Source organism: Salvelinus fontinalis, chromosome 32 (genome assembly GCF_029448725.1).
Source record: "Salvelinus fontinalis isolate EN_2023a chromosome 32, ASM2944872v1, whole genome shotgun sequence".
Lineage (NCBI taxonomy): Eukaryota > Metazoa > Chordata > Actinopteri > Salmoniformes > Salmonidae > Salvelinus > Salvelinus fontinalis.
Genome location: NC_074696.1, coordinates 23,473,624 through 23,498,617, shown reverse-complemented (window position 1 = coordinate 23,498,617; position 24,994 = coordinate 23,473,624). Strand labels below are relative to the sequence as shown.

At 42.1% G+C, this 24,994-nt stretch overlaps 2 protein-coding genes across 13 annotated transcripts in view; one reads left to right on the top strand and one right to left on the bottom strand.

Annotated features, from left to right (window-relative positions):
* The window catches only part of thrap3b (thyroid hormone receptor associated protein 3b), a 43,355-nt gene extending 24,672 nt beyond the window's left edge, over positions 1-18,683 (top strand). For 6 of the 11 annotated variants that reach the window (XM_055893821.1, XM_055893820.1, XM_055893816.1 and 3 more), the window contains exons 3-12: positions 1,553-1,573; positions 7,516-8,367; positions 8,934-9,590; positions 9,776-9,951; positions 10,665-10,776; positions 10,994-11,069; positions 13,980-14,164; positions 14,379-14,655; positions 15,300-15,461; positions 16,030-16,767. In XM_055893821.1, the coding sequence (XP_055749796.1) occupies positions 1,553-1,573; positions 7,516-8,367; positions 8,934-9,590; positions 9,776-9,951; positions 10,665-10,776; positions 10,994-11,069; positions 13,980-14,164; positions 14,379-14,655; positions 15,300-15,461; positions 16,030-16,263 (2,752 nt within the window). In that variant the 3' untranslated portion in view covers positions 16,264-16,767. Of the gene's footprint in view, positions 1-1,552; positions 1,574-7,515; positions 8,368-8,933; positions 9,591-9,775; positions 9,952-10,664; positions 10,777-10,993; positions 11,070-13,979; positions 14,165-14,378; positions 14,656-14,781; positions 15,462-16,029; positions 16,768-17,941 lie in introns of those variants that run through there. The other 5 variants (XR_008755656.1, XR_008755657.1, XR_008755658.1 and 2 more) reach the window with 5 other exon arrangements.
* A 1,371-nt stretch (positions 18,684-20,054) lies between these two features.
* Positions 20,055-24,344, bottom strand: LOC129830950 (protein eva-1 homolog B-like). Of its 2 annotated transcripts, XM_055893815.1 has the most exons (4): positions 23,992-24,344; positions 23,598-23,691; positions 21,243-21,438; positions 20,055-20,743 (listed from the first exon to the last, which is right to left on the bottom strand). In XM_055893815.1, exons 3-4 carry the CDS (start codon positions 21,307-21,309, stop codon positions 20,313-20,315), a joined length of 498 nt encoding a protein of 165 aa, XP_055749790.1. In that variant the 5' UTR covers positions 21,310-21,438; positions 23,598-23,691; positions 23,992-24,344; the 3' UTR covers positions 20,055-20,312. The 2 variants fall into 2 exon arrangements, with proteins under 2 accessions (XP_055749790.1, XP_055749789.1); XM_055893814.1 differs by lacking the exon at positions 23,598-23,691.
* Between the last annotated feature and the right edge of the window lie 650 nt (positions 24,345-24,994).

Genomic DNA, 24,994 nt, shown 5'->3' with positions numbered 1-24,994 from the left:
ATGATGACGTTGTGATGTCACAAACTATGTTTTAGCATATTTGAGTCTGGCAGGGCAGCAAGCACACAGCAGGGCGACATGCCAAATGGCCTATTCCCTATTTGCCATAACCTAAAATGTTCAATACATGTGTGGTAGTTGCTAATGCAAGAGAACAATGTAGAAAGAATGGAGGGCACCAAAGCAGCGCAAAATGTCAGATGGGGCCTAATGTGTTTTTTGTTGTTTTTCCCTCCCCTCTCCTCTCCAATGTTGGATGATGATCATGGGCCTTTTACAGCAGACACTGTCTGGCTTATTGTTTAAAAATCTTAATTTCCCCTTTTTCTCCCCATTTGATTTGAATGTAACTTGTTGGCCTAGCCTACTCAGAGAGAGACTCTCTCCTTGCAAACCAAACTAACAATAGGCTATAGAGTATAGACCTACACATAGGCTACTATCAATAAAAGTTAAACTAATATTTGCGAAGTGTTTATTAATGTCCGTAAACTGGGCATATAAGCTCCCGTAGCAGAACTTTCAATTAATCAATCTTTCAATGAATCAATTAATCGATGATGAGTTGGTGTCATAGTTGTCTGGAAAAACAACTTTATTTTGAATAACTTTTTATATAAAAGTTGACAGTCAGAAAGCTATTAACACTTGCATGAACATTGTTTTAGGCTTAAAACGAATAGGCCTATTATCCAGGCTATGCCTTTTGCCTAACAAACTGTACAAATCCTAAATATTGACAGTAAATATAGGCATACAAAATAAAATAGTCTTAAAAAAAAATGCTGCAAATAAGTCTTTCAAGATTTGACAGAGTATTTTTGCCTATAAGATATGTATTTGGAATATAGGCTCCATTTAAAAATTAAAGTGCAATGTGGAACCATTAGGTCTAGTTGTTTTTGTTGCCAAGTCTTAGGTAGGCCTAAAGGTTTCTGGCAAGGAGCACAAGCATGTTCACCTTTTCTGCCCCAGAGTAGCGCACTCAACAGGATGATTCACTTGTTAATGTTGACGGAGGTCCTTTGACCTGATAATTTTTTTTGCATATTCTGCAATTGACTTCGGTCTGCTGCTGATCCCTCACCTTTATCATTCGGCCTGAAAGCGAAGACCTGCTTTCTTTTCCACCAAGTCAGCCATCGTTTCCCCCCCCTTCTGATTTAGCATAAGGCAGGCTATACTATAAGTGAAATCCCATCACTTCCTTTTTATGTCGGAAAGTAGCGTTCGTCACTAGTTACCACAGTCACAAAGTCATAAAGCCAGCTTATTTTTAAAAGGTAAGCTAATAACTGATATTAGAGTATTTTTATGGATAAGAGAAACATGGCCCTACCAATTTGAAAATCATTCTATAGACTATATATATATTTTTTTTAAATAACTAGGCCTAATAGTTTTTTTTGTTTTGAACAATGATTTAATGACATTTGTTTGTGGCTTAGTAACAATTTAAATAAGAAAAATGACATGCACCTAATCACAGTTCTGGTATAACCAATGTGAACTTGTTTTTCCCACCAATTGACCCCTCTGTGCCTGTCTGCAGCTTCCTCAAACGCACAGAAAAGTAAGTTGATACTGTGATTTCAAAATGTCTAAAACCATGACTAAAGAGAGAGTATCAACAAATACAACAGAGCTCCTGTTTTTGAGTGAGTTCATGTTTACGTTTTTATTCAACACGTTTATAAGCCATGAAATGTGCTTCGCCACTCGCGCTGCAACCAGCATTGCAGCTTCAATAAATTAGTAGCAAAATGTATTGATAGGCTGGAGTTATTATTGGTAGATGTGTTTTTTAATATAGAGGAATATCACTTTCTCTGGTCATAGGAGTAACAACATGAATTTGTGCATGAGGCAGAAATAATGTGGTATGACTTGATTTTTGCTATCAGCTGGAAGACTGGTCAGTCTACATTTTGGTCAGTCTACATTGGAGGGCTAAGGGACTGTCTAATGGTGGGAGGCTGACCTTCTGATGCTCTCCCTCCACTGAGACAGACCATCAGATGCATGCACAATCAGTCCAGTAAAATAAAATAAAAACATATTTATTTAAATGTATGCTCGCTCAGCTGTGCCTCACAAGTAATACCACAAGTGATCTATAACCAGTGTGATCATATTCCTCAAGTTTTAAAATATATATATTTTTATGGTCTGAGAAGAACATTGGCAGGACAGTTTGAGCATAACCAAAATGCAGTGATAATGTATTTGGCCTATAGCCTACTACAAACCTCATTGTTACAGAACTGTTTTAATAGGTTAGTGTTGCACAGACTTACGTTTTTTTTTTAAATGTTATGTTTAAAAAAAATCTGAGCGGTAGATATTGGCTTTCATTTTGACTGTGATCTCGACTCAAAGTTTTGGGGACCACTGGTTTACTGTATGAAGTTGTAATCCAGTCCTGTTTCTCATAAGATTACTGGGATGGAAAGCCTACCCACTATGAGATTTGAATATGTGTATCTCCTGTTCTTCAGCCTTGAGTTGGGCTATATCGATTCTTAGAATATTTTGGTTAAACAAACTTTCAACTAATGTATGTTTATCGCTTGCTCTTCTTTTGCTACTAGAAGACTAACCTCTCTTCATATTAAGGCTGATGTGCTGTATCCATTGAGGCTGTGACAATACCAGTATCACACATTTAAAAACGTTTTTTTAAACATGTTTTATAGCAAAATGAAAACACGAAGCCGACAAACTCTTTGGTCCTTTTTAAAGGGTAACTCTCAACTCCAATTTGAGCCTTTGCCCTACACTTTAAATTTGTAAAAAAAATGCTTTCAGGTGAGAAGTTGTGGGAATTGCTCAAATATTTATTTTGGTGGTGGGTAAATGTAGTTGTACCTGATCCCAACACATTTTCACTAAAGCATACTTACCAGAAGTGCACTGGCACACTCTGATAATAAAAATATGTGCATTGTAAGCAAATACGGCTCTGGACAGTTAGCTCACGGTGGTAAGGCGCCGAGTTCCTGACATCTATTGCTACTTGAGGTGTAAGTTCAAATCCCATGGGGTGGATTTTCTTGCCTTGAGGTGGTACCACTTAGCACATCTAGAAGGGAGTGTAGCCTACGAACTAGATTTACTACCAAAAGACCAAAGTACACTGACAAGGTGAATCCAGGTGAAAGCTATGATCCCTTGTCGATGTCACTTGTTAAATTCACTTCAATCAGTGTAGATGGAGAGGAGACGGGTTAAAGAAGGATATATTTTTTTTTTACGCCTTGAGACAATTGGGTCATGTATTGTGTATGTGTGTCATTCAGAAGGTGAATGGGAAAGACAAAATATTTAAGTGCCTTTGAACGGGGTGTGGTAGGTGCCAGGCACACCGGTTTGAGTGTCAAGAACTGCACCGCTGCTGGGTTTTTCACGCTCAACAGTTTCCCGTGTGTATCAAGAATGGTCCACCACCCGAAAGGACATCCAGCCAACTTGACACAACTGTGGGAAGCATTGGAGTCAACATGGGCCAGCACCCCTGTGGAATACTTTCGACACCTTGTAGAGTCCATGCCCCAACGAACTGAGGCTGTTCTGAGGGCAAAGCGGGGTCAAACTCAATATTAAGAAGGTGCCCCTAATGATTTGTACAGTCGGTGTATATCACTTTTGCAACGAACTGTCAAAATGAAAACCAGAATTGAAGTGTGTCAGTATAACTAAGCCTAAAATGTTTCTCCTTGAAAGTTACTCTTTAACCTCCTGTATGCTAAATATTGTGTGCTATAGCTAGGAAAATAAATAAATGTGACTCAATGACACCATGATGATGTTTATTTCCAACATGAGGGCTGTTTTCCTAAAGAAGTTAAATCCGCTTAGTGTTTTGTTTCCTTGCCACAATACTAATGAGTATCGTGATACTGGTATCATCCTGGCCCTAGTATCAATGCTCTGGTACAGTCTACAGCCTCTTTTCCAGATGACACATAGGGCCTGTTACACAACCTCGCTCCAGTCTTCTGTTGAGTTGTACATTTTGTGAGTGACATAATAAAATAGTGCACTTACATAACATGCAGGGAGTGACGCCATCAGTTTTGATAAATGATTTAGTCAGCCTTTTGTTTCAGAGGAATACTTAAATCCTTTTGATTTGACTCATAATTTCGGTTGGTTCTTTGCTCTGAAGTTGAAGGGTTGCCAGACAGCGTGCAGCACTTTGTCGGTACGTTTTCAGCTGTTAGGACTTTAATGAGGAATTATATGGGCCCGGCGTCAGTTACGTCACAACTTAGTTTTTCATGACTGAGCTTTGTAATTAAAAAAATACATATTGATATTAAGTAGGCTATTGTTAAAGTTTGATCCCACTCTGGCAGGAGATGTTGTTTTTATGCCATGCTTTAGGCTCAAAACAGGACGCTCTGTCAGTTTAATGGTCAACAATGCATAAGACAAGTGACATACATTTGAGTGATTTGTCCAAAGGGAAAGTAATGGCTGGAAGTGCATACTTTTATAAAGAGAGAAGGAATTGGCAGAAGGGAGGTGTGGGGGGGAGAATCCAGGCCAAACCCCCTTCTCCCCACTCCCTTCAAGGATTAGAGTGAAAATGCTTCCTGTTTTGGCCCAATGTGTACCGCCTCTTTCCACTGCTCCAGTCCCTCCACACGCGCTCTCACCAGACATGGGGAGTCCCTCACTACTGTGAGTGTTATATGTTGCTCACTGCTTAGCACATCACCTCCAGAATATTCCAATGAAAAGGCGCAAGCGGTAAGTTATGGGGGATTTACATGACGGATTTGGCTGTTTGGGGGTTCCCCCCCAACCCCTCTGCTGTACATGGTGTGTTGTGTAATTATTAGATATTACTGCACTGTCTGAGCTAGAAGCACAAGAATTTCGCTACACCCACAATAACATCTGCTAAACACGTGTATGTGACCAATAAAACTTGATTTGATGGGTAGAAACTAATCTCCGGTTTGCTTGCTGCATGGGTTCTAATTTGGGTTTTGTTGTGAGGCCCCAATTTGCATTTGTCATTTAAAAAATTTGCCTGCTAGTTAGTATTTTCCATGATATGTAAGGTGTGCTGATGTACTGTAGGCACGGTACTTTCAATGTTATTGTACTTCTACTGCTACCACAATGGGGTTTTCCATTTCATTCTTTGTACATTATTTCCATTGATTTAAAGACAGATGTAAGAATCTTCTCCCTGTGTGTGTAACAGGCAAGACATGATCTTAAACTTTTCGAAGGTGTTAGACCTAGATAGCAGACTTTTATTCTCCAGGATTTAACCAAATGCATTGGCTTGTGGCTACAGTTGCATGAATAGGCCTACATTTGATTTGTTTTCGTAAGAAACGCTGGCTATTTTATTCCATATAATGCTAGAATGGGCACTTCTCCTGCTCTTTCCATCTGGTCAAAGGGCACCTTGACGTGAAGATGTTTGAATGTTGAGACTCCAGAGGAAAATGGCAGCAGTAGTATATTTGCTGAGTTGAACTCTGGCTGAGTTGTAATTGGTGATGTAGTGTATGGTTTTGTAGCTCCCCCGAGTGGACAGAATACTCCATTAACACAGTCCCTCAGTCCCATCCACTTGGAGCACAACCAGTTAATTTACAGTCAGTTTTTTTTTTTTGCCTGATAGTCTGTGCTGTTTGCTTAATTCACTCCCAGCTATTGAATACACCTGAGGGGCAGTTGTGTAAAGTACTTAAGTAAAAACACTTTAAAGTACTTCTTAAGTAGTTTTTTTTTTAGCATCTGTACTTTACTTTACTATTTATATTTTTGCCAACTTTTACTTCTACATTCCTAAAGAAAATAATGTACTTTTTACTCCATTTTCCCTGACACCCAAAAGTACTCGTTACATTTGGACAGGAAAATTGTCCAATTCACACACTTCTCAAGAGAACATCCCTGGTCATCCCTACTGCCTCTGATCTTGCAGACTCACTAATCACAAATACTTTGTTTGTAAATGATGTTTGAGTGTTGGAGTGTGCCCGTGGCTACCCATGAATAAATAAGTCTAGCAAATTGTGTGGTCCGGTTTGCTTAATATAAGGAATTTGAAATTATTTATAATAATACTTTCACTTTTGATACTTAAGTATATTTTAGCAATTGCATTTACTATTGATACTTAATTATATTTAAAACCAAATACTTTTACTCAAGTAATATTTTACTGGGAGGCTTTCTCTTTTACGTGAATAATTATCTATTAAGGTATCTTTACTTTTACTCAAGAATGACATTTGAGTACTTTTTCTACCACTGCTGAGGGGTATACTACGAAGCAAGCTAGGTCTACTCAGTTTTTTTTTTTACTGAAGTTAGCTTCACATTCCAGCTTATTTATGGATAGCCAAGGGCACACTCCAACACTCAGACATCATTTACAAACAATCCGTACTACGACGGTGGATATTGCTCGTCTGCCTGCCGCTAACTCTAGCAGGCTTGTAACTGCGCATGCATGTCTGACATGGCTCGTCGAATGCCAAACTCTTCATTGAGACAGTGCTGAAACATCAATCCATGGGCAAGTCACTTTCATTTGAACCGAAAACATTTCTTTAATTTAGATATCTTTCAAATTCAGCCGGGTATGGTGTGAAATATACTTTTAGAAGTGCTGTCTTTTATTGTGTTACTTTGGTGTGGTTATCAATGCACGATCACCTTTTTTTCACACTCCTATGATAAAATAATTGTGTTAAGTAATTTCAAATGCATTTGTCATTACTAAATTGGTAATGTGCTAGTTATTTTAACATATTTTTTTGCACACAAACACATTTTGATTAGAAAAGTATTTTATCCTTATGTCTACCTCAAATGAAGTAGATGATGACTAAATATTTGCGAGAGGGAGGGAATCAGGTTTAAATTGATCCTCAACTCATGGCTCAGACACTTCATTTAGGATAAATGTAGTTAGCCCTGATTTAGCCTGCCCTGGAGCAGGTTAGATCTGAAAGATTCATTGCCATAGACATTTACCTGGCTAAAAGGTGAGCCACATTCATGGTACCGGTTATCCCAAGTTGAACTCAGTTGACCAAATTTACTCCGCCAACTCAAACTACATTCGTAGTATAGGGCTCTGACCTGATTTTTTTTTTCTGGATCTGTTAATGTTGTGTTACTATTTAGCCAACTACATTTTCTGGTCAAGCGACCATAATCTCCAGGCAAGTAAAAACTGCTCCTGACTGGAGGAATGGGAAAGTAAGTGCCTTTTTGAGAACTTAATGTCAATCCCTGTGGGGTTTATTCCATGTTCTCTGTGAGTGAATTGTCTGGAGACGGGCAAACGCACACCTGAGTTGGCAAAGTGCAGGCTGGCGAAACAAAACACTTTTCCTCTCTGTCTGAATACACCAGACTGGATCTCAACATGTGTTTATGGTTTACAATGTTTTAGGCTACCTCCTGAAACTTGTATGGGCGTTGATTACACAATATCTTTTAACATACCTCTTCTGTTTTCTTCTCTTCTCCTAGTTCCAGGTCTCGCTCCCGCTCCAGATCTCACTCTCCGTCCCACGGCAGGAACTATCCCACCAGAGACTACCAGAACAACCAGGGTTACCAGGGTTACCAGAGAGGCTACAACCGCGGCTTCCGCAGACCCTTCTACTTCCGCGGTAGAACCCGGGGCTTCTACCCTCGCCGTGGTTACCAGAGAGGAGGGAACAGCTATGGCTACAGAGCCAACAACTGGCGGGGGGGTGGCTACCGGGACGGGCCACACCGCGACCAGGATCACCACGGTCCGCATAGCCCCAGGAGAGGCCGCTCACGCTCCCGCACTCCTAGGAAACGCTCGGGCAGCCGCAGCCACTCTCGGTCTCGATACTCTGACCGCTCGTCCTCCAGGGGTTCTCGGTGGTCTCGGGGGCGCCACAGCTCGTCTCGCTCCCGCTCCTCGTCCCCGCGGCACCGCCGCAGCAGCCCTAGCTCGGGGAAGCCCGGCTCCAAGGATGTAAAGGACACACCTACGCCAGCAGAGGCCAAGGGGGAGAGCGGAGGAGGGGCTGGGGAGCAGGCAGAAGGACAGGGGGGAGAAGCCAGTAGTCATGATAAGGATTCTGCTGGGAAATGGCAGGGTCTGAGTGACTATGACACCAGCCCCAAACGCAGCAGTCCTGCTGTTGCTGCCAACCAGGGAAAATCAGAACCCAAAGGGCCGTTGTGGAGAACCATCGGCAGCACTGGCAGTGCTCCCTCCACCCACAGCCCACCGGGCTCCACCAAGGCCGTGCCAACCGCCTCCTTCAGCGGGTTTGGCTTCCTTGGCAAGGAGGATCCCACCAGGGCAGACGATAAGAGTGCCATTTCCTCTGCTTTCAAAAAGTGTGTTCCATACTTCCCATTATATTCTGCTACATTTGTCTTTCATCATACCTGTTTTGTTTTATTTTCTTTTTGTTGAGTTTTCTTCATCCCAGTTTGTGATTGTAATTATTCTTTTAAAATTGTTCAGTCTGTGCTCAGCTAACTGAATACAGCTAAAACTGTATGCCATTGTCAATGGCAGTCCTCTTCGCATTTCAAATGCAAGTGACAACATTTAAAAATTCGCTGGCTGTTGTCCTCTGCTATGCATTGAAAGTAGGTTCAGTTGTATGAAATCCCCCCTAGTTTTGGAGGTGGTGATTAAGTATAATTATTACAATACCAGACCTATGCTATTGTAAGTGTTACATGTCATTCTGTGGTGTTGTAACCTCTATGGTTGTGCTGTCTTGTTTGTTTCTTTTCTGTTTGTTGATCATCCAATATGTGTACCCCTTGTGACGAAATGCATTCGAATTTAATCAGTGCCCTGTTAGAAAACTGGGATTCTGTAACACAACTAGACATTCTCCTTTGTATAACATGTTGTAAAGGTCCATTTACTTCTCTGTCTGATTGTCCAGGTTCTTGGCAGAAAACAAGAGCAAAAAGCAGCAGGCGGCGGCAGAGTGGGAGAATGGCCGGGACAGGGACCAAAGCACCACGGACGGAGACGGCAGAGAGAAAGGCAAGAGCAGGACTAGCAGTGGCCTCTTAAACATAACAGCAGCTTCCTTCAGCTCCAAGGCCGATAAGTCCCTGCCCTTCCTGGACAAAGCTGAAGAGGCCTTCCTCAAGTCTCAGGCTGCAGGGAGGGAGAGGGAGAGGGAGGCGGAAGAGGAGGCCAAGCCCAAAGGAGCCACCCTGACGACACGGGACGTGTTTGGGAAGTGGGAAGACGAGCCCCATTACTACCCCCCAGGGAAGGACGAGGAGAGACTGAGAGACACGGCCGACGACGTGGTGGAAGACCTGGAGCACATGGAAGAGGAGCTCTACCGCAGCCGCAAGCAGGCGTCCAAGAAAGAAGAGAAGTCCAAGAAGAAGGAGAAGAAAGACAAGGAGAAGAGCAGTACGTCCCCAGCCATAGTAACCGTGGCCCTTAGGGGTTCAGGTAGCAGGGAGAAGGACAGGCCCCTGGCCCTATTCCCCGTCTCTAGGGTGGAGTCACCCCTACTCAGGCCCTCTGGAAAGAGGGATGACTTTGAGCTTAGTATCAACTCCTTTGACAAGATGCCCAGGTAAGCAGCATTACCATTATTGTTCATCAACAGACTGCTTGGAGGGTTAATGTTTTCTGAAAATATAATTTTTAACACGGGATAGTTTTTGATCTGCCTGAAAGTTAAAAATGTTATGGAACTCATCACGGTCTTGAACAAAACAGTTTTGTATCTGCTTGATCCACCTGGACTCTCTTTCTCAGCTCCTCTGGAGGTCTGACCAAGGAGCGTGGTATGTCCAGGGATCTGGTGCATCCCGCTAAGAAAGATCACGGAGAGTTCCGTTCCATCTTCCAGCATATTCAGGCGGCTCAGCTCAGACGCAGCCCCTCGGAGCTGTTTGCGCAGCACATTGTCACCATTGTGCACTACATCAAAGGTAAGGTCTCTTATTGGGGACCATAAAGTGCTGTCTATGAAGCCACAGACACAACAAGGACAGCAGTGGGGTTTAGCTTTTGAAATAGTCACTAGTTCCATGGACTGTTCAATCACTTGTCCCTTTGTAGGATTTGATGTAAATCTACCAGCCTCTCAGATTATTTACCAGCCAAAATATATATTTTCTGCTAAAATGACACTATCTTGGGTTAGCTATAAACATTTTTGGTAGGAGCGTTATCTTCTCTTCCTTAGCAGTTGAAACTCATACATAGAAAAACAACCTAGCTTGTTAACAAAACAATGTAAATAGCCACGAAACAAGGACAAAGTCTCACTTCAGTAGACTTTAGCTTCAAGTAAACTTTCATGCCTGTATGCAGCGTTTCTAAAAATGAATCTTTCACTCAGTTCTTCATGTGTGCACAGCCCAGCCGGGTAGTGTTGCAGCACAAGGTGGAATGGGCTATATAGGATTTGTAGTTCTTTGACGATTTTACAATAAATGTGGTCATACTTGACTTTTTTTTTTTTTTTTTTTTCACAAAAAGGCAAGTGAAATGTTTGCACAGTGGAGCCCTGAACATCCGCCAACGTGGCTGGTGAAATAGATATCTTACCCGCCAAAGTCTAATATTAGGCTCTGGTCTGTTAGAGATGTCCATTGACTAGGAAGACTATATAAATATTGTATCTGTCCTCCATTTGCAGCCCAACATTTCAGCTCTTCAAGCATGACTTTAAGTGAGCGATTTGCCATGTACCAAAGAAAAGCCGCTGAGATGGAATTGATGAAGCCAAGGAAGAGTCCAGAAATCCATAGGTAAGGCAGTCTTTCTCATAACTGTGTCAGCCAGTATTGGCTGCTGCCTTTTCAGATTGCTATGAGTTTACGTCAAGCATTCAATATAGCTGCAAAGGTGTGTGTTCAACAAATTAAATACTCTCAAATACGTTGACACTATAGTGTGTTAAGTACATGCTTTGATGAAGTCATATCCAACTCACCTTGTGCCTTTTCCTTTTGTGTTCTCCTCCAGGAGAATCGATGTCTCCCCCAGTGCGTTTAAGAGACACTCTCACCTGCTAGAGGAGCTGGAGGAGTGCAGCTACAAGGTGACCGGCCTTTTTGACATTTGATGTAAAGATTTAAGGTGATTGAGACGATCCAAAGCAGCAGTGTTCAGCTTGTGCTTTTCTTTTAAAGGAGATGCATAAGTCTAAATCAAAAGAGCCCAATTTGTGTATTGTAATCCCAAGCGAGCCCCCCAGCCTATGAGATATGGTTATTGAGCGAGTATGTACGTACCCAAGAAAAAGCTAAAAGGAGGTGACTTAAGATGCTGTGTCCAAGCCTCTCATGGGACCCTAAGCAATGCCATCGTAAGTATTTCTCCTCAAACAAGCAACATGTTTTCAAGTTCAGTAAAAATGATTTAGTTTAAAGGATACAGTGGGTAGAACAAGTATTTGATACACTGCCGATTTTGCAGGTTTTCCTACTTACAAATCATGTAGAGGTCTGTAATTGTTATCATAGGTACACTTCAACTGTAAGAGACGGAATCTAAAACAAAAATCCAGAAAATCACATTGTATGATTTTTAAGTAATTAATTTGCATTTTTTTGCATGACATAAGTATTTGATCACCTACCAACCAGTAAGAATTCTGGCTCTCACAGACCTGTTAGTTTTTCTTTTAGGAGTCCTCCTGTTCTCCACTCATTACCTGTGTTAACTGCACCTGTTTGAACTCGTTACCTGTATAAAAGACACCTGTCCACACACTCAATCAAACAGACTCCAACCTCTCCACAATGGCCAAGACCAGAGAGCTGTGTAAGGACATCAGGGATAAAATTGTAGACCTGCACAAGGCTCGGATGGGCTACAGGACAATAGGCAAGCAACTTGGTGAGAAGGCAACAACTGTTGGCGCAATTATTAGAAAATGGAAGAAGTTCAAGATGACGGTCAATCAGCCTCGGTCTGGGGCTCCATGCAAGATCTCACCTTGTGGGGCATCAATGATCATGAGGAAGGTGAGGGATCAGCCCAGAACTACACAGCAGGACCTGGTCAATGACCTGAAGAGAGCTGGGACCACAATCTCAAAGAAAACCATTAGTAACACACTACGCCGTCATGGATTAAAATCCTGCAGTGCACGCAAGGCCCCCCTGCTCAAGGCAGCGCATGTCCAGGCCTGTCTGAAGTTTGCCAATGACCATCTGGATGATCCAGAGGAGGAATGGGAGAAGGTCATGTGGTCTGATGAGACAAAAATAGAGCTTTTTGGTCTAAACTCCACTCACCGTGTTTGGAGGAAGAAGAAGGAGGAGTACAACCCCAAGAACACCATCCCAACCGTGAAGCATGGAGGTGGAAACATCATTCTTTGGGGATGTTTTTCTGCAAAGGGGACAGGACGACTGCACCGTATTGAGGTGAGGATGGATGGGGCCATGTATCGCGAGATCTTGGCCAACAACCTCCTTCCCTCAGTAAGAGCATTGAAGATGGGTCGTGGCTGGGTCTTCCAGCATGACAACGACCCAAAACACACAGCCAGGGCAACTAAGGAGTGGCTCCGTAAGAAGCATCTCAAGGTCCTGGAGTGGCCTAGCCAGTCTCCAGACCTGAACCCAATAGAAAATCTTTGGAGGGAGCTGAAAGTCCGTATTGCCCAGTGACAGCCCCGAAACCGGAAGGATCTGGAGAAGGTCTGTATGGAGGAGTGGGACAAAATCCCTGCTGCAGTGTGTGCAAACCTGGTCAAGAACTACAGGAAACGTATGATCTCTGTAATTGCAAACAAAGGTTTCTGTACCAAATATTAAGTTCTGCTTTTCTGATGTATCAAATACTTATGTCATGCAATAAAATGCAAATTAATTACTTAAAAATCATACAATGTGATTTTCTGGATTTTTGTTTTAGATTCCGTCTCTCACAGTTGAAGTGTACCTATGATAAAAAAATTACAGACCTCTACATGCTTTGTAAGTAGGAAACACTGCCAATTTTGCAGGTTATCAAATACTTGTTCTCCCACTGTATCTTAAAAGCATGCACCTGTTTCCCATGAGTGTGTATATGTCTGTTGATGTGAATGTCTGTTACTTGGCCAAGTTACTCCGTTTAATAAAGCCTTAGAAAAGGAACTAAGATTACATTAACACACGTGATTGATCTGTTTTACTTGAGTACATCAATTCAAAATACTTTGATATAGAGCTTAAGTTATTTGGAAGAGAACATTTCAAGATGGCCTTAGCTCTCTGGAGGGATGCATTTATTGTGCAATCACCAGCAGATGGGGTGCAATACTACAAACACACACCTTCTTTATTTCACTGCATGTTTAAAACTTTTTTTTTTAACTTAATCTTTGATATATTCATAGGTTGTACCTCAGTCACTGTCACGCCATGCCATTGTTATGAACGTTCTCAAGATGCCCTCGTGATAAGCCCAGTTATTCTGAACGGAGGCTAATGACTGTTTTGTTTAAATTATACGATTGTGACCTGGAAATTTGACATTGCTAAAGAAGGCAAATATTTTGTAGGTAGCAACTTTGCCATCATTATCATGCTGTCAAATTTACTTTAGACAGATGTCATTATCTTGCAAAGTTTCTCAAAAATAGCTAGCAATGCTAATGTTAGCCAGCTAAAAACTGGTGGTCTTCCCTCAATCTTAGCTAGCTAGCTAATGTTATACTGCATCTAAAGTCAATCTGGCGACATCACAATGATGACTCTTTTCTTACTAATTATTTTTGTATTTCCAAGACACTGTAATGCACTTTTGAATAAATCTTCATCAGCGCTCATTGACAATGCATTGAATAGAATGCTCAGTAAGGCATAAGTCCTAAAACAAATGTTCAAAACAATATTGTGACAAAACGTGCAACCCATGAAATGGAAAGGAATCATTACTTCATTATGTTACCCACTTCTAAGTTGTGGTATCGGAAGTGGGAAATAACATAGACAGCACTTCCATATCTCCACAGGATCAGGGTAAAAAACCTAAAGGTGACCCAATGGACCTGCGTCTGGATATAGAGCGCCGTAAAAGGTTTTCTGGGAAGGAGCCTGGGCAGCATAAACGGGACGGGGGCAAGGGCTCCGGAGGCTCCCGAGGACCCAGCCAAGAGAGGTCCTCAGAGAAATCTGCCAAACACCACAAGAAATCCAAGTAGGCTTATTATAGTTTACTTTAAAATCACCTCCCTATAGTCTCCTCCGTCCCTGAATTGTTTCTTTCATTGAAATGTGGTTATATAAACTATATGCATGTCATTTTCTCCACCCCAGGGTTTCTTTGCGATTTAATGTTCAGCACTTATAATATAGATCCAGTTAAAATGGAGTCTAATTGTAATTTCCCCTTTTACCCCTCTCGCTCACAGAAAAACCAAGAAGAAGCGTGATCGCTCTCCATCCTCCTCCTCTTCCTCCTCCTCTCCCTCTCCCTTCAGAGGAGGGTTCAGAGGTAAAGACCACATGATGGGGGAGGAGATGGAGCACATGGACCAGGGCTACAGTAAACCTCGCTTCGGGCCCCGGGACTACGGAGGCCCCATGGATAGGGGTCTCCCCCGGGATTATGAGGGCCACATGGAGAGGGGTCCCCCCCGGGATTATGAGGGCCACATGGATAGGGGCCGAGGACGTGGAGGAGGATTTGTAAGTTCTGCTCTCTGTGTGATGTATTCTACTGTTTCACCTAGCCAGCCTACTGTATGGACTGGAGTGCACTATGGAATGACTTTGATTGTCTTGTAATTTTCTATCTTTATAACTTCGCTGTAGACTGTGCTTCTCTGCTCTGTTCCTTCCTCCTAATGATGATGATGATGATAAGGAGAATGAGGAGGATGATGATACTATTTCACACTTAATCCATACCTGATTACTAAAGGTAAAGTAATACTCATGTGACATTCAGAAACACAATACTCAAAGCAGAAGCCTGACTCCTCCTTCTCTCCACAGCCAACTGAGAGCCCCTGGTGTTCTCTTCCGCTTGCTCGCTCTCTCGCTCTCCATCTCTGATGTATTTGATCTTTACATCGGGACTGCTTTCCTGCAGCTATCATTTTTTATTCAGGTCCAAGCCCTCAGTCCAAGCCCTCAGTCCAAGCCCTGCGAATATTGGAAATTATAATAGTTGATTGTGCTCAGACCAAGTTTCTCCTAGGTACATATCTAGGATCAGCTTCCCCTCCCCCAATCCTAACCTTAACCATTAGTAGGGGAAATGCTAGATCAGTGTTTATGGGCAACTTCACTCTACACCCCCAGTCTGACCCTGTTTGTTTTGGTTTCAGCTCCCCAGAGTGAGAGGAGGTGGAAGGGGCTGGAACAGGGGCAATTACCAAGGAAATAACAACAGCAACCCCCCTCCTAATATGAGCAACGCCCCCCCAGAGCGCCCACCAGACGAGGAGTGGGACCCAGAGTACACTCCTAAGAGCAGGAAATATTACTTTGTAAGTTTCAGCACTTACTCTTTATTTGAGTATACCATAATTACTTTTTTTGTGTGAGCACTTCTCTGCACAATATCCCTCCTAGTGGATTTGAATCCAATTAGTCTCTCCTAACATTCGGAGCTGATTTTGGTTCTGTGTTTTCCAGATTAGAATATGAAAACATGGTCTTGATTCTGTTTTCAGTATTGTGATAGATGATCATCTTAGCTCTTAGTGACATTAATACAAGATGTATACATGTTAAATCTGGAATCGGTAGCGGTGAAACTGCCACGTCTGTTTGCGATATTACAACAAAGGCGTAGTTTTCCCTCGGACAGCATTGCACGCGCGATAGAACAGCAGAGTATGTTCTATGATATTTTTTTACCATGATGTAGAATGCTCCTCTGCCTCGTTTCAAAAGAAAACAATAACAAATGTGCTTGGGGTGACCAGTGGCACTGTTTCACCAAATGTGGATCAAGGTTTTAATAATGAACATTAATACATGTTAACATATTTTAATTTGCTGATGTTGTCTTGGAATCCTTTTCACTGATCTGACTGTTTACTTATTTGGCAGCATGATGACCGAGAGGGAGAGAAGACGTGGCTGGAGAGCCGCGGCCGAGGGGCATTCCCCCGCAGCAGGGGACGCTTCATCTACCGCAAGGGCGGCAGCAGCCCCAACAAGTGGACTCATGACAAGTTCCAGGGGGATGGGGAGGAGGGGGGTGAGCATGGGGAGGAGCACCACACAGAGATGGACCATAAAGACAACATCCAGTCCGGAGACCCCTCAGCTTCCAAGCTGTAGTAGACCCTCCTCTTCCTTCCTCCAGAGCTTTCTGTCCATCTGTTTGAGGTCATCTGATTATCTGCCGTCATCTCTGTGTAAGCTTGAAGAGCCTAAACTCTGGCTACCTAGTCAGTCACAGCATCAGAATGTACACGGTTGTTTTCCTATCATTGACTCAAGCCACTTTCAGTAAGGGTTATATGGGAGAAAATGTTTAATTGAACTTGAATTAAGGGGCGAGCTACTTCTTATTTTTTTTAAATTACTACCAGTAATTTGTATTTGTTTCTGGGTGTAAAGATGTGCTTTGTTTGTCTTTTTATCTGTATTTGCTTGTTTGTTACGAACAATAGTCTCCTGTGGGACATCGTCTCCTGTGGGATATACTACAAAACAGGATAAAGGAGTTGGTAAGCTAACTTGCCTACAGTAAATATTATGAAATAAAAAAGTTATTTATTTTTGGAGTCAATTAGACCATGCCCAGATTGAAATAGGTATGGTCTAATTGACTCAACAACCAAAAATTGCAAAAAGCAAGCCTTTAGCTAAACAGTTGTATGGGCAGTGCTAGGTTTTTGATGGTGTTTTGCATGACACTTTGGTCCCATGGGGTGGTAAGGTTAGAGTCCAATCTCTACTGTGGGAACTGGGCTCATACTAGAACTGGGCGACGTGGACAAAAAATCCATATCACGATAAATTGCCTGAATTGATGCGAGAACAATACATTTCTAACAATGTGCACCACAGTTAAATCTTTTTTTTTTTTATTATACTTTTAACTACTACTAGTTTGATGGTTTAGCCATCAATTATCCCATTAACAATCACCCATATTAGCAAACTTTATTTAAAGGTTCACATTTCTCTACTATAGGCTACTTATCGTATTGAACGATACCAGCAAAATGCCTGCGATTTAATTTTCGGTTTATCGTCCCAGCTATTGCTCACATACCAGTATGTCCTGCCACGTTGAGAATTCTCCATCATATGCTACATAAAGCATTCTCATTACCACCAATACTTCTGGTCTTCTACTTGTTGGGGGGTTGAGGTTGTTTCTGTGTGCTTTGTTCCCATTGATACTTCCTGTTTTTAAGCATCAAGAGGACTTTCACTGTGTAAAATGAAAGGTCTGTGACAAAAAATGATTTTGTTTCACAGCTGACAAATAGCAGGTGTATGTTTGTGCCTGTGTCATAATTTTTGGTAAATTAATATAATTCTAGGAAAAATAAGTAGTTATGTAACAAACAAAATTATTGATATTGAGGCCTTTATATTGGGAGTTTAAATGTTTTGAATATACTGAACAAAAATATAAACGCAACATGTAATGTGTTGGTCCCATGTTTCATGAGCTGAAATAAAAGATCACAATTCTCCATATGCACAAAAAGCTTATTTCTCATTTTGTGCATACATTTGTTTACAACCCTGTTACTCAACATTGGTCCTTTGCCAAGATAATCCATCCACCTGACATGTGCGACATATCAAGAAGCTGATTAAACAGCATGATCATTACACATGTGCACCTTGTGCTGTGGACTATAAAAGGTCACAACATGTCTCAAGTTGAGGGAGTGTACAATTGGCATGCTGACTGCAGGAATGTCCACCAGAGCTGTTGCCAGTGAATGTAATGTTCATTTCTCTACCATAAGCCGCCTCCAACGTCATTTTACAGAATTTGGCAGTACGTCCAACAGGCCTCACAACAGCAGACCACGTGTAACCATGCCAGACCTGGACCTCCACATCCGGCTTCTTCACCTGCGGGATCATCTGAGACTAGCCACCAGACAGCTGATGAAACTGAGGAGTAGTTCTGTCTGTAATAAAGCCATTTTGTGGGGAAAGACTCAATCTGATTGGCTGGGCCTGGTTCCCCAGTGGTTCCATGTGAAATACATAGATTAGGGCTTAATGAACTTATTTCAATTGACTGATTTTCCTTATGAACTGTAACTCAGTAAAATAAGTGAGATTGTTGCGTTTTTCATATTTTTGTTCCGTCTAGAATAGCAGTTTATGGGCTTCATCATTTTCGTCCTTCCGTAATGTTCTACATCAAAAGGTAAACCTGTACTATTGAGGTTATGGCACAAGATGACAAGTATAACTTTTCCCTGTATGTGGCAAATAAATACTGTCAAACTATACTTGTTGGTGGAGCACGAACACAGGTGAGTAGACGTCGAGGAGCAGGTTTAGTCAGCTACAGTGCAAGACTGCTGCTTTGTGCAGTCTACCCCAAGACTGCATTGTGTCCATATTGTATGTATTGAGCATACCGTAACTGTAGGATTCTATTCTTTGTTTTTACGCTCTTACTCGAAACAGAAGCTGACATCTTTTCTACTGTTCCCTCAGAGATTTTAAGTACTTGTCATTAATTTCCAATAAATATTTTCTCTGGTTCACTTGAATTGTTTTGTCATGTACTACTTGCATTTTCCTTCTGCACTCCTCATTTAAAGTTCAGAGTTTCAACATTCTTAAGCTTGACCTGTGATATCAAATGTCTAATGGAAAGTAATTAGCTCTAAAAAGTGTACACATCCACGGTATTTGTTTTATTGCAATTCTTTGGACTTGACAGGATATATTGCAACATGTCTAACTAATTTTAGACATGAGTGCCTGCTTAGGACAATTTGATAAGGACTGCAGGAATTTAGCTGTGGAATTTGGTAATGAGCACATACTTGATATGCGACTGCAGACTAGTTGTGCGCGGGTCAGCTGTTTGTTCACCTGCAATTGCTAATAACCCATCCATCACTAGTGCAGACTGAAGTTACATAACCTCAAAAGCAAACACGAGTCACTCACTCAAGCTATATTCAAGGAATAAATGCCAGCCCAAATGGCACCCTATCCCATAGTGCACTGCTTAACCTGAGCCCAAGGTCCTGGTCAAAAGTAGTGCACTAGTAGGGAATAGGGTGTCATTTTGGAAATACCCTGTGCTGTACTTGTACTGTATATCTTACCAAGGCACTACTTCCCTTGTGAAAAGTCCAGTGCATCCCAGCTATGTCCCAGGGGATTCTCTATTTTTGGCTTCCCTGGGTGAGTTTTCCCCTCCAAACCCAAACTGTTCTATGCTTAATGAAAAGGTTGCTTGTTATGACTGGAGTGTTCATGTCCAGTGCCAGTAAGTGTCCTGTTCATTTTACTACTTCAATTGGGGATTGTTACAACAGCCATAGAAAACAAATCTGGCGTATGTCTCAAATTACACCCTATTCCCTGTATAGTGCACTACTTTTAACCAGAGGCTCTGGTCAAAAGTGGTGCACTTGGTAGGAAATAGGTTGCCATTCGGGGCACAAAACAGGTATTTTGCCTGGGGACAAATGAGCTTTTCATAAGTCCTGAACAACCTCTTCAGGAGAGAGAGAGAGGCTGCAGGGAGTGTGGAAAGGGAAATCTGGTGTGCATCCCAAATGGAATCATTTAGGAATTTGGTCAAAAGTAGTGCACCATGTAGGGAGTAGGGTGCCATTTACGCATCCACAGTGTTGCTGCTGCTGTAACAGAGACTGCTGGGACTGTGGAAAGGAAAACAGGAAGTTACTGGTCAGAGATGGTGGCTAACGAGGGGTTAAAGGATGGGGGATTCTGTGGGAAGACTTGTAGCCGGCTAAGATTAACATGGAGTGTTGGAGCTTGGAGCAGCCTAACAACCATGTAAGTCAATAAGCAAATGTTAACATACATGAGACAGCGATAGTGGTTGGTTGTTTCTCTAAGCTGTCTGCATTGTAAATCAATGTGTAAATGTCCAGTGGTCATGAAATTATACTTTTTATTACCAAAATAAAAAATGTATATGGATACTCATTGAATTATAAACATAAAAGTGTACATTGTATTGTGCAATACATTTGCCATAGTCATACATTAATGAAAAATGTTGAAAATACACATTGAATGAAAAGATGAAGGTGAATCTGTGCCTGCCCAGTAAAGTCCTCTACAGTCTCTGTCTGAAGTAGATAAAGTTCAGGGTTAATAAAATGTTAATAGGTCATTGAGTCACTTTAGGTCCTTTAGAGGTAGTGTACCCGTTCGATGGTCCCTGTCCCAGTGGCCAGTATATCGGGCTGCCCGTTTCTCCAGATATCTCTGATGATGCGCTCCCTCTCCTCCAGTTGCCTCGCCCTCTCCAGCTCATCTGCCGACGCGAACACGTTCACGCTCTTCAAAGTACCATTTGATTGGCTGCTGCGGTTGCTCATAGGCACCGCAGTTAATTTAGGGATCTCAACCTCCTCCCCTTCTTCCACATCCACTTTCTCCTGTTCCTCATCTTCTTCGCTAGACTTCAGTTGTCTCCTCTCTAGGGAGTGGGGAGTGTTCTTGTTCTTGGTGCGACCACGACGTGTGCTACAGGCGATGCCAGTGACCAGGAGGCACAGGGCCAGGAGCAGGCCAAAACACACACCCATCATGAAGTACAAAGCCAAGCTCTCTGGGTTGGCTAGATGGGTTTAGGAAAAACCGTTTAGATCACTCACTTACATAGCCTTGTGAAAACAGATTGTGTGAGCTTGCAAGATCGGGTTCATTTTGATGCTATCAGCTACATTGCAAGGGGTTCAGACAATTCTTCATTTCATTTAAACTAAATACAACAGCATGTGAATTGACTTTAACAATGCCTTGTTTGTTATCAGTTCTTGGCAAATCTCTTCACAAAGGGCTCCTGACTGGTCTTACTGTATAAGCCACTGTCCTTTGGCTGTAATATGAGTGCAGGAAATGAGGAACTTTACACAATATTTGAGAGGTCAAGCATGCAGACACTTTCACGGTACAGGGGTGTCAAGCCAAAGCTAACAGAACACACAAGTCCCTGGAAAGGATTGTGGTTCTATTCAGAGGTTACAGATCTATCGGAAAGCTTTCTTAAAGCATCATAATTAATAAAGGGTTGCTTTATCCTAGAACTATAAGAAGAACAAACACGGATGTCTCACCTTTGATGTGAGCATAGCTCGCCATGCTGTTACTTAGCAGCTCCATGTCTTTTCTAATTGGTTCCATTTTGACCTCTGTTTGGTTGACACCATTCACCAACAATATTACGAGTTCTTCTGTTTAGACGACTTCTCTGGTCATCACATCTCTAGGTCTCTATGGTGTCAGTTCCGGGCCTGTCTCCAATACAAGGACCTGTAGTTCAAAAATAATTAATATACTGTCAGAACTGCCCCCACAAACAGGAAACAATCAACATTTCCTCTTCTACTATGACGCCATGTGTAATTTCCAATGGGAGGAACAGACTGACATTTTGGACAGACAGCACTCAGTGTCTAACTGTCTGAGCTCATTCTCTGGTCCTTAGGAGTCTCACAAGGCTTAGAGGAGAGTGTAACATAATGCCTCCACCTATTTCCCACCCAACCATCATCACTACAATTCAATGAGGTGTCAGAGGTCACTGGGATGTACACATTGTGTTCCTGGTAGTTCGTCACGAGTGCCCCACAGAGGACTCCATAAACACAGAGTCAGTCAGTGTGCTTGCTTAACCACTAATTACTTCGTATTTCTGGTATTTCCGTAGCAGTGACCCAGCTATCCCTTTCCTGTGTGCTCAGAGTGGGGGGGTTCACTTTTCCCACAGAAACACGTGTTTCACATGCACGCTAACAGTCTGTCTGTGTGGAGTCTCACAGCGAGGAGGAGCCAAAGAGAAAGGGAAGGAGAGATCTAAAAGACAAATAACACTATACAGTGTTACAGAGGTTGAGAGTGAATCTGGGGATAGGGGGAGGGAATAGGACAACAAAGTGTTGATGAAATCCAATGACTGCTGACTGATTTCCTCCCTCATTGCTTGCATGCAATTCAACAACAGTTGAGGCAATGGCAGAATGTTGCTCTTTCGCTGTGTCTTTCCTCTGGGAGTTTAAAATCATGCCAGCTATCATCAGGCCCATCAGGACCCTGTGTTTTGCCACCCTGATCTTTATCCCGCCGACTCTTGGCAGCAGACCCTGACCTTGTTCGCTCTCAAAGTACATTTTGCCAATTAAATGGTGGCCACAATTGGCAGCATTGCTGCTTTGTTGGCCCACAGACTCATGGGAGATGGTGGGACTTGCCGCCTTGCCCCATCAGGGCCCTGGGTTCTCTGCTTATAGTTCTCTTGGCTAGGTAATTGATTTGACTTTTGGAAGGAAATAGCTCACCAACTTCATCCTCGTTTTTTTTTTCAGGCTTTAATGACAAGTGCTGTGAGTAATTTTGTGTTCAGTTCATTTAAAGACAAACAATATTTTCATTTAATTAGGCCTTGCTTGGCCTCAATTTTAATTTCCCAAATCATACAAATTACCAGGATGGTGTTTCATCCCCATGAGTCAGGCAGATTGAAAAGGATCAAGGTTAGGAAGACTCTTTTAAAAAAAGAGGCACAAAAGCTCTCTTCATTTGAAAAATGCACCAGACACATTTCTGTACTTTTTTGTGTGTTTATAGTCTACTTCTTGGCATCTCGAAATGTAATCCCTTTCAAGCACATTCTCCTCCCTGTGCATTCTCCTTCCCCTCCCTCCCTCTCTTTGAATAGCCATGTATATCAAGGCACTCCAAGCAGTTTTATCACAAACAACCATAAAACTTTATTACAACAAGCAAGAAATGTTACCGTCATAAAAGTTTCTCTCAAAGTCTTAAAATATCTGCAGGCTACATACCGGCGGTAACTGGTGATGGCTCTTTAAGTTACACAGTTCTAGTCAACAAATTCTAAGACAGACAGCATTAACACCTACCAGACAAGTTCAATAACTCCTGGAATCAACTGTGGGCGTGCGTGTTTATATACCTCATTAAACCCTCTGCCTTCAACCCTACACATTTCCTGCTTGGATAAACCAATCAGATTCAAACAATTACATTTTAAACCTTTGAATACCTAAGGGAAATTCTACGGTAACACAGACTCAGATTTTTCACTTTAAAATGTATGCCAAACAAAAACCAATGACTGCGAAGTTAAACAAACCATACAACTATGTACAAGGACAACTTTTAACAATTTCCACAGAATTTGACAAAAACACATTTACTTGAAGAACAGTGCAGATGCAAAGTTTGGTAACAGAATGACGGCATCAAAAGCACAAACCGTCATTCTGTTAAAATCTCAATATCACTCTGTTGCCGTGGAATTTCCCGTAAGTATTATTCTTGTCACTGGTGCCTTAAAACAGATAACATCCAACAACACAGTAACTTTAATGGATAAGGTTGTTGTCATAATACAACAAACATAGAGACAACAAAACTGCCAAAAGCACAAGTGGTCTTTAACAACATACATGTGTGACAGGCTGGGAGACAGACTGCTCTGATCATGTTTAGGTGAGGATGTAGAGGCGGTTTGGGTCTCTGCTTCTGTTTCTGCTACAGTGCCTATAAAGAGTTTTATAGATGTGGCATTATGAAGTACAGGCATTAATAATAATTAACAACAGTCTCTACTAATAAACCTCCATGTCATGTTACTTCCAGAGTACAGGATCACTTTTTTAGGTCAACTCAGAGTGTTTTCCTAAATTGTTAGGAAATCAATCTCTTCCATAGAAAACATAACATATAAAAGGCAAGAGAATACATCCTTATCACTTGTGAGGACATCAACAGTCGGTCCTACATACAGAAATAGTGACAACACTATTCAACAACACAAGTGAACTGAAACCACTCACTCACCTTAATCTTGATAAAGTCAGTTGAATTTGTGGCTTCACAGTCAATCCACAGAACCAACAATGATTCTAAGTCTAGACTGAGCAGTTGTCCATCTCTGTGTAAGGCTGTGAAAAAAAGTGGAGGAGAAATCAGAGGATCTCAGAGGCATAGAGGAGTAGGAGCAGTTAGTCCCATCGGGCTGTTATACTGCTGGTTAAGATGAGGAATGATCCAAGGCTCAGGGGTGCTTGACCTGGCCTCTCTGTAAAGCTGAAGTTAGTCCATTAGAGAACAGCCTTCACACGTGCTGCCTCTCTCCTCAACATCAGCTGTGCTCCACCACCACTGCCTCTACTCAGAGAGAGGGAGGACTGGCCAAACCTGGGCCAAAAGAGGCTGTCAAAATGGAAGTGTTGAGAGAGAAAAGAAGAGAGAGAGAGGAGAGTGAGAGATGAGCTTGATTAGCATTTTCCAAAAAACCCAGAGAGAAATTAGCTTGATTAGCATTTATCAAAAATCCCCAAACAACATTAGTTGCCTTCTCCAGATCTTCATACATACATACTTACACTCAGTCTGAGGTATACTTGTGCTGTAGTGAGTGTTCTGTTAACCTGGCCTCTGTGAGTGTGTGGGCTATCTCCAGCTCTAGGCCATGCCACAGTGAGGAACCTCTGTTCAGTGTTAACCCAGGAGGGCTCTGGTGTGGTGCTAAAGGAGGGACTGACGGGATTAATTCAACTTTTTGTGTTGTGATCTCAGGGGTTACATTCCAAATGGCACCCTATTCCCTATATAGGGAACTACTTTTGACATAAGCCCTATGGGCCCTGGTCAAAAGTAGTGCACTATGTAGGGTATAGGGTGCCATTTAAGACAGGCACATGGTTTTAGGGATTTCAGATTGATGAGGTAAACAACCATTGTTTCTTATTATTCCAAGGGGCTTTTACAACCAAAATGTTTATTTTGAATTCCTCTGTAAAGAACTATTCTGAGCTAAACAGTGTTGATGTGGCAGTCA